The sequence below is a fragment of the Ascaphus truei genome, chromosome 6 (assembly GCF_040206685.1).
Source record: "Ascaphus truei isolate aAscTru1 chromosome 6, aAscTru1.hap1, whole genome shotgun sequence".
NCBI lineage: Eukaryota > Metazoa > Chordata > Amphibia > Anura > Ascaphidae > Ascaphus > Ascaphus truei.
This window is the reverse complement of record NC_134488.1, coordinates 415,216-424,915: the sequence shown is the minus strand read 5'-3', so window position 1 is coordinate 424,915 and position 9,700 is coordinate 415,216. Positions and strand designations below refer to the sequence as shown.

The window sequence follows — 9,700 nt, the reverse complement described above, 5'->3', positions numbered from 1 at the left end:
CTGGAATGGACGCATCCGGCTGAGATACATTCCCTCACGAGCTGATCACGCACCCATGCACGAGGGAATGTATGCGCCCCAGAGAGCAATGTGTACCAATGAGAGACGACAGCGTGTCCCGGAGCAAGATATATCTGGCTGAAACCCAACCCCCTGCCTCGCCCCATTGTATGCTATATGAACTGTGTGAGCTGAACAATAAAGCAGCAGTTCCTGTGTTACCCCCGGGATAACGCATGTACTGAGATTGAAGCTGAACCTTGTGTCAGAGTCTTTCTTAGTGAGCTAGCGCATGCATGACTGAATTCGGAGCAAGTGACTGAAGAGAGAGACCCTGATATAGTGAGATTCACGACCTCATTATTTGGCGCCCAACGTGGAAGGGGGGAGCGTGACTCCGGCTCACCACGAGAGACTGACCTGTCGCTGATTTTGCTGCTGAGACCGTGACACACCGAACCGAGGACTGATCACCCTCATTGTCAAGGTAAGCTCTTGCATACAATTTGTGTGTTATCTTGCCTATGACAAGTCGGTGGGTTGCTGCCTAGGTAGTATAATCTGTTTAGGTCTTTCACTCACGTTGATGTGATACAACGGTGTGATCTTTAGAGTCGCGCTCTGTTTAGAACTGTTAAAAATATCATACTCTTCAGTTGCTTGTGGTCACCTATAAGTTGCTAAATTGTACGAATGTTTACATGTTATATATGTTAGTCAGTGCCGCAAGTGGGAGCCCGAAGTGGAGTGGGATTTTTGTCGGCTGACTGGAGGTCGTATATGTATGTGTATTAATGCATTAGTGTTGGGAATTTAAGAGAACGAGTGGGTATTAATGGGGAAATAGATTGCGGGTTGTCTGATTGATTTTCTGACCAGTAATTGCAAAATCCCTGAATGAAAGTGCAGGCTGTCAGCCCAGTACAGGGGGAACAGGACAGGCACTGAGATTCTGAGGGCAGTAACCTAACAGTGGTTCCCTCGAGACGTTGAGATAATACTCTGTCTCCGGTACCGGGTGTCTGGGGTCAGGGACCCGACGTCTGAGGGCGGTAACCCAACCAGTGGTTCCCTCGAGACGGTGACACAGGACCGGCCACGGGATATTAGTGGGACGAACAGAGAATTCAGAGATGTTGCACTTATTTAAGAAAAAACATGTGTTGCCCACAGGGGCTCAGACAGCACTAGATTTAGTCCGCACTCGAGAAGGAAAGAAATATATCAAAAATGCTTCTAATCTGTATAAACTGGCTGGAGTTCCGTCTTCGGGAAGATTGCAACCCAGCCTGTGGTCTAAAATGATAACCGAATCCCGGGGAATACTGGAGGATAAGGGTTTTCTAGAGATGGCACAGGCTCATCTACGAGTAGCGGGAAAATTGTGTGATGAAGGTTATGAAGAAGTAATGGGGGAGGGTGGATCTGAAAATGCTGATCCCCTATACGGATATATGAAGCCTGTTAAAACCGAGGAAACCCCATCTCCGCCGCCATACCAAGATGGCGCCCGCCCTAGCCCTAGGGGGTGGGTCTGTCACCATTGCGGTATACAAAATCCGGAATGGCGGGGTTTTTGCTATAACTGTGGTGTGCCCCGCCCCGGCTCCGATAATAAAGTACCGCCCACATTATCCGAACAGCCAGCCCCTTCCGCCCCCACACCCCCGCCCCCACCTGCCCCCCTCTATCCTATCCTCACCCCTTCCGGTTCCTTCTATCAGGGCCCGGATACAGGAAAAGGGTATGGTGACACGCAAGGCCTTAAGCCTGTTGGAACGCAAAGCCCCGTGACCCGTGAAACGCATGACGCTATGTCCGCGTTGCAAGTACTCTTTCCTTCGGTCACTATTCCCTCACTCCAACAAATTATGAGTACCCCGGAAGCCCGCGCTGTACTCGAAAGGCAGCGACAGGCTGTGGCGCCTGATGAGAAATCAGAGTCTGAAACATCAGACCAGGCGGAATTTGACCAAATTTTCACACAAGATCCTAACCCGCTACCCACCTCCACACCCAGGGCCCCGCCGCTCACAAGAATCAACCCCAAACCAATAATTTCTGCCAAACCGCCGCCATCTAGCATGCGTCCACGGGCACCGGAACAATGGTTTCCGGCCCTATCCAAACCGTTTGTCACACCACGGGGTAAACAAGTTAATGTCAGCATAGGGATTGGGGATATAACAACAGCAGCAGTGGATGTAATAGTTAACCCTGCTAACTCACAGCTCCAACACAAAGGCGGCCTGGCCCGAAGTATCTCTCTGGCCGCAGGCCCCTCCATGCAGCGGGATTGCAACGAAATTATTTCAAAAACAGGCCCGATACCACCGGGGGAAATTGCTGTCACTGGTCCCGGTAACTTACCCGTAGGCCGTGTAGTACATGCCGTAGGCCCCCGGTACGACCCTGACTTCGCCGAATTATGCGAATCTCAATTAAGGTCCGTCATTTGGAATACTCTTATTCACTTGTCAGACCAGGCCTGTGCTGAGCGCGGAATCTCCTCCGTTGCTTTCCCTTTGGTATCCACTGGATTGTTCCAGTATCCACTGGAACCTGCTGTGAATATTATTGTAAATACCATACGAGAATTTATAGCCACCCAATCTACCCAACTCTCAGAAATCAGAATAGTCACTAATAAACCTGAAAGAATGCCAGTCCTTATGTCCGCTTTGCAATCCAAGGGCCCGCTCACAGATATAGTGCCCTCAGCCGTGCCCCCACTTCCCGACTCCCAGATTTACCACACCCAAGAGAAATCAGTTATAAAACCGGAGCCGACCGCGGAGGGTAAACACACCGCTATGACAGATAACACACCGTGTAATGTCCCCAAGCTTGGTCTTCAGTATGTTACGTTCACCCCTACACAAGTTTCCACTCTGGTGTCTGGTCTACCTGACCCGGAGAAACAACCCATGCCTTTTTATAGGAGAATGTGCCAGATCCAGAAAACCTACGGATGCACCTGGCAGGATCTACAGTCTCTCACGGAGATAAAATGTACAGACAGCTTCCTGCCACTGATGGCCCCGGCATTTGACCAGAGTCAGTCACAACCTATTGATACATACTCTTCGGGACTCACTTATTGTCAGCAACTCAAACTCTGGGCCCAGGAAGCACTCACAGAGTTACAGGGCTCACTCCAAGAAATCACACAACAAACGGATGAATCAGTGGAACAGTACGGCTCCAGGATCAGAATACTGTTCGAAGATCTTGGCTTCGCCACTCAAGCCAAGGCTCACCGTATGATCCTGACTAAGGCTTTCGTAGATGGACTCAATGAACAGCTGAAAGACAAAATTATGTCAATACGCCCAGATTGTATTGGGGGAACATTGCAAGACGCTATATTAGTAGCTAAAGGGTTTGCCCGGTCACAAGCAAAGGAACTGAAAGACAAAGGAAAAAAGAAAGCACTTGCTCTAATGATGCAAGAAAATGAATGCACGGATGCGGTTTTATGTCCATCTTTTGCTACCTCGCCTCCCGCACCTGCTCCTTTCCCTCCACCATCCGCCCCCGCCCCTTTCCAACCCCCCAGTAATAATCCATACCCGCCCCCTCCTTTCCCTCCTTACCCACAGCCATACCCCTACCCTGCCCCTGCCCCGGCCTACGCACCTTTCTATCCACAACACACCCCCCAACAAGGATACTACCCAAATAATGGGCCTCGGCAAGACAGGAGGCAAAACGGAGGAGGCCGCAGCCAAGGCGGACCAACTTGCTGGAACTGTGGAATAGTTGGACATGTCAGGAGAGAATGCAGGAAGCCCAGATCAGACCAACAACCAGAGGGACCTCCACCCCGGTCCTGAAAGGGGGGACAACCTGGGACCGCCATGGCAGCAGTAGGGCAAACTGCTGTTTGTGGGAGAGTCACTCTCACAGTAGCAGAGGTCCCTATGGATTTCCTGGTGGACTCAGGGGCGTCCACGTCTGTTATATCCAAGAAATTGCTTCCCCCCACTATAGAACTTTCCGAAGATTGGATGACATCAATGGGAGTAGAGGGAAAACCGCAAAAGAGCCGCCTTACTGTCCCTGTACCTCTCGGACCGTTCTCAGAAGTCGTTGCTCGATTTCTGGTCTCGAACACTTGCCCTCTAAATCTACTAGGGTCCGACATTTTACAAAGACTAAGGGCAAATATCTCATATGATGAGTGCGGCATGCAACTTATTCTCCATCGTCCTGAAGGTGGAGACACGCCACCAGACATCTGTATCCTCAGAGCTTTACCGTTGATGCTGTTACAAGAACAATCCAACCCAAATACTGGTTTTCCCAGCCATATTGAGCCTCAAGTTTCTTCTAGTTTATGGTCTGTGGGACCTGAAGATGTGGGGCTTCTTCCCGTTCCCCCAGTGGTTGTACAGATGAAACCTGGAGTCCCTTACCCAAGAATCCCTCAATACCCTCTCAAAGCTGCACAGGAAGCCAGTCTGAAGATACAAATTCATGCATATTTGGAGAAAGGGGTGCTCAGGTATTGCACTTCACCTTGCAATACTCCTCTGTTTCCTGTCAAGAAGAAAAGTGTCAAAGGTCAACCTGATAAATATCGATTGGTACAAGATCTGCGTGCTGTCAATGCGGCAACAATACTGGAAACCCCTGTTGTCCCCAATCCGAATACTCTCCTCAGCGGAGTCCCTCCCGAGGCCAGTCTCTTCACAGTTATAGACCTGGCCAATGCTTTTTTCAGTGTTCCCCTTCATGAGGACTCCCAATTTTTATTTTCTTTTACTTTCCAAGGAGCTCAACTGACATGGACAAGAATACCCCAAGGGGCCCAGAATAGCCCTAACCAGTTTTCCCAAGCTTTGAAACTCTCTCTTTCACCATGGGTGTTAGCTCACCCTGAAGCTACGCTACTCCAGTATGTTGATGACCTTCTGCTATGTGGCCCAATCGACAGCCAACAGATGGAATCACTCTCCGTCTCCCTGTTGCAACATCTGTCCTCCATCCAATGTAAAGTCTCTAAGTCAAAACTCCAATGGTGCCTCCCTAAGGTCGTTTTTCTGGGACATTGTATATCACAAGGAATCAGACATCTGACAGATGAAAGGAAACAAGCTATTGTATCTGTCTCTTATCCATCCACAATCAGCCAACTGCAATCATTCCTTGGACTTATCACATACTGTAGACAATGGATACCTGACGCTTCCAGGCTCATGCAACCACTATATGACGCGCTGAAAACAGGTCCCAAGGAAGACGATGTGGCCGACCCGGTTGCCTATCAGTTATATCAACGCTGTTTCAATCTTCTAAAGGAAGCCATTTCAAGTGCACCAGCACTGGGCCTTCCAGATTATACCAAGCCATTCAATCTATATGTGTCCGAGCAGGAAGGCCATGCTTCTGGAGTTCTTACACAATCCCATCGGGAAAAACAGCGCCCTGTCGGGTACTACTCCTGCAGGCTGGATCCGGTTGCACGTACTTCTCCGAGTTGTCTCAAAGCCGCCCATTCCGCCCAAGTACTGCTGGATAAAGTGGCGGACATCACTCTCGGACATGATGTTATTATTCAAGCTCCACATGACTTGGCTGCTGTTCTCTCGCTGACATTACCTCGACATCTCTCGCATCAACGCCATTTGAGACTTCAGTGCTCATTGCTTCTTCCGTCTTACGTTTCTTTTCAACGATGTACCACTATCAACCCGGCAACTCTTCTGCCACATATCCCAAAGGGGGGAGAGGAACCAATGGAAGAACCGAACCCCTCAAGTTCACCGATGTCCCCCCATGACTGTTTACTCACCCTACAGCAAGACACATCGGAACCACAGAATATGTCTACTACTGCCATCTCAGGCGCTGACCTAGAACTCTGGACAGATGGCTCAAGGTATGCCGATGATAGCGGCAGATTTCATACCGGTTTTGCCGTCACCACGGAGAAAGAGATTCTGCATGCTGAAGCATTACCACCAGGCAGGTCGGCCCAGGAAGCGGAACTAATCGCATTACAAACAGCATTAGAAATGGCAGAAGGCAAACGGGTGAATATAAGAACAGACTCACGATATGCTTTTGGCATTGCCCATGATTTTGGTACCATCTGGAGAAATAGAGGATTTATAACCTCCTCAGGAACACCGGTGAAGCATGCCGCTCTTATCCAAGGGCTCATGGAAGCTATGGGACTACCTATCCAGGTAGCGGTTCTCAAAGTCAAGGCACATGGAAAAGTAGACAGCACAGAAGCAAGAGGAAATCAATTAGCTGACCAAGCTGCCAAACAAGCTGCCTTGGGATCTGTGTCAGAGAGATGGCTAGCAATAGAAGCCACGGAAGTAGCAATGGTGAGCACACGGGCACAAGAGAGGAAGCGAGAAGAAATGGAGGCACAAATCAAAGCTGAAGAATTTCCCGAAATTAATACAGCACGACCTCCAGTTATTAAACTACAACAGGAACAGGCAAAGGTATTACCGGAAGAAAAGAAACAGTGGAGGAAAGATGGGGCGACAGTGGAAAAGAAAACTGGCCTATGGAAGAAGGACAATGTATACTGTCTCCCAAGAAGGATGTATCCAGCCGTAGCAACATGGGCACATGGGGCCACACACCGAGGAAAGAATCAAGCCCTAGCATATGTGAGAAAATTCTACCATGCTCCTGGAATCAGTACCACATTGGCCGCATACAATCGAGCCTGTCAGGTTTGTCAGACCTGTAATCCCAGCAGCACGCAGACCGTACCCACCCAGCATTTAGCCAAACCCGATTACCCATGGCAAAGAATCCAAGTGGACCATATTCACATGCCCCCGGCCGGGGGATACGAGTATGCATTGTTAGTAGTAGATATGTTTTCAGGATGGCCTGAAGCTTACCCAGTCAAAAATATGACGGCAAAGGTTACAGCTAAGAAAATGCTTATCGAAATAGCATGCAGATTTGGTATACCTGAGGTGATCGAAAGCGACCAAGGCCCAGCGTTCACGGCCTCTATTTTTGCGGAACTATGGTTTATGTTGGGAGCTCACTTGGGACTCCACACTCCCTATCACCCACAAAGTTCGGGGAAAGTGGAAAGGATGAACGGCACACTGAAGACCAAACTACTTAAAATGAGTCAAGATCACCCCCTCCCCTGGCCAGATCTGTTGCCTATAGCATTATACCATGTCAGACACACGCCCCAGGCCAAACATGGGCTTACCCCATATGAAGTTCTGTTTGGGTCCCCTCCCCGGATACCAGAGATAGATAGTCAGGAATTACAAAAGGGTCAAGATAAAGTAGTACAATTTGTAATTTCACTTGCTCAAGAATTGTCTAACTCTCGTTCTGTAGTGTCTGCTTCTCTTCCAGAGTCCACAGGAGACACGGTACACCCCTTTCTACCTGGGGATAGCGTGTACCTAAAGAAACACGTGAGACCCGATTGTTTGGAGCCCAGATTTGAAGGTCCATATCGAGTTCTGCTGATCACACCTACAGCAGTGAAGCTTGAAGGGAAGGGACCGTGGATACACGCCTCTCACTGCAAAAAGTCTTCCGTAGAAGCTCCATAATGCATATCCTTTTTCTTGTTACGCTATTGATCACTGCTGAAGCTGCCCCAATCACTTTCTGGGTAAACACCTCCCTGCCCCTACAAACGTTTACAACTGATTTTTGTAAAGTTGCGGATTGTGGTGCTTATGACGAAAACCCCTTTTCCCTCACCTATATTAACTATGCATACAATCCCGCATATAGGTCAACATCTCCAGCACATAAGCAGGCCCAAATATATCTTTGTGTCACCAGTCCAGGAAATGAGTGGTGCAGATACTGGTCAAATGTAGGGTGGAACACAGGAGATGATTGGGCATATAGGCCAAAGGGGGGACTAGATAAGAAAGACAAGAATGGGAAATCTCTCCTTACCCGCCTAACCCTCACTAAGGGAACTTGGGATGCTACCAGATGCAAGGGTAAGGTACGACAAGGCTGTCTACCCTTTTATTTACAATTGGAAAGTCCTTCTGAGGGAGATATGGGAAAATATGTACTCGGAATGTTCGGGGGTTCTCTCACCACAAAGTTGGGACAAATAGAATTAAAAGATATAAAAAATAGACCTGTGCCGCCGACCTCCCAACCTAATAATAAAGAAAAACTAGATGTCCGAATTCAAGAGGTTTTACCAATTCCAGGGTTAACATGGGAAGATGTATTCCAAATAGAGACACAAACAGATATTAGGAAAAATATGTGGATAGAATGGGTAAAATACACTGTTAAAAGTTCTGGTCAGAATGTCAGTTGTATAGCCTGTGCAGCCGCTAATGCTCATCTAACTACGGTTCCTTTGTTACTCTCTGAGAATGAGACCGATTGTCTAATTGTTCTATTGAAAGGTGAGAACTCTACTGATTGTCCGGATTTAGTGCCCCTAGTGTCAATAAAAACTAGTGTTAAACCCCCTAGGGAAGTTGTAGTACATAATGGAAATTATACATGTTTTATAGCAAATAACGATGCGGGAATAAAGCTAGGAAGATTTAACTCAGGGTTCTGCGCTTTTAACTCATCTATAACCTCTGCCGAACTCCAGAATCACACTGCACATATGTTTGATATATATTGGTTATGCGGAAATGGTAAACTCCGGAACATTCTACCCCCAGTGTGGCAAGGACAGTGTGCATTAGTTAAGGTAGTTATGCCTTTTAGAGTGCTCCCATGGGAACCAGAAGTACAGTACCTATCCAGGAAACCTCTCTCTTTGCCGCGGTCAAAAAGGAGTATTGAGACAGCTCTACAAAGTGATAATTTAGTATATAGAGATGCAATAGGGGTTCCAAGGGGGGTCCCTGATGAATTTAAGGCCCAAGACCAAATTTCCGCTGGATTCGCATCAATCATCCCACAAGTACAAATTAATAAAAATGTTGATTGGATCAATTATCTGTATTACAACCAACAGAGATTTCTCAATTATAGTAGGGACGCTTTCCAAGGTATAATTGAGGAACTAGGACCAAATACCAGAATGACTCTTCAGAATCGTATGGCTTTGGATATGCTTTTAGCGGAAAAAGGGGGGGTATGTTCAATGTTCGGAGAAGAATGTTGCACGTTTATCCCAGAAAATTCTGTCATAGATGGAAAGACGGTCAAAGCACTCAACCAAATCAGAGATCTAGCAGCAGAAGTTAAGAGGAATTCAGGGGTAGATACCAGCTGGGCCAACTGGCTGGCAGATTGGGCAGGAGGCTGGAAGTCAATTCTCACTACTATTGGATTAATTTTACTATGTTTATTTGTTTTTGCTATAATTGTGCTTTGCTGTGTTGTTCCTCTTTATCGGAAGTTAATGTATAAAGTGGTTGGAGTGGAAATGATGGTGAATACCGGAAGTGAACTGGAATTGTTTTTACAAACTAAAACTAAGCCAGATATGCCTACCCGAAGCCCCCCTAGGCAGAAATATATTATGCGTAATTCTTTATTATAAGGACCAAGTTTCTGGGGAAAGAGACTCCTACGATGTTAACAGTCTTGATGGAAGGTATGAACATCTGTTAGGGATGTATTGTGCCAGTAGTCAAGTGAAGAAATCCTTTTCCCATTCCCCACATCGTAGGACAGCTTGTATCCCCTAGGGAGTGAACGGATAAACATAGATTCAAGGGGGGATTGTGAAGGTAGAAAAGACTATGTGAAT

The 9,700-nt window shown here is 47.5% G+C and overlaps 1 protein-coding gene across 1 annotated transcript; it reads left to right on the top strand.

The window, feature by feature from the left end:
• Window positions 1-3,860: 3,860 nt before the first annotated feature.
• LOC142496632 (protein NYNRIN-like) lies at window positions 3,861-8,138 on the top strand. Its single transcript, XM_075603292.1, has one exon. The coding sequence runs from the start codon at window positions 3,861-3,863 to the stop codon at window positions 7,557-7,559; it is 3,699 nt and encodes a 1,232-aa protein (XP_075459407.1). The 3' UTR covers window positions 7,560-8,138.
• The last annotated feature ends 1,562 nt before the right edge of the window (window positions 8,139-9,700 follow it).

What these genes read in the sequence shown, in the direction of transcription:
- LOC142496632 (XM_075603292.1), top strand. Translation starts at nt 3,861, where the DNA reads ATGGCAGCAGTAGGGCAAACTGCTGTTTGTGGGAGAGTCACTCTCACA.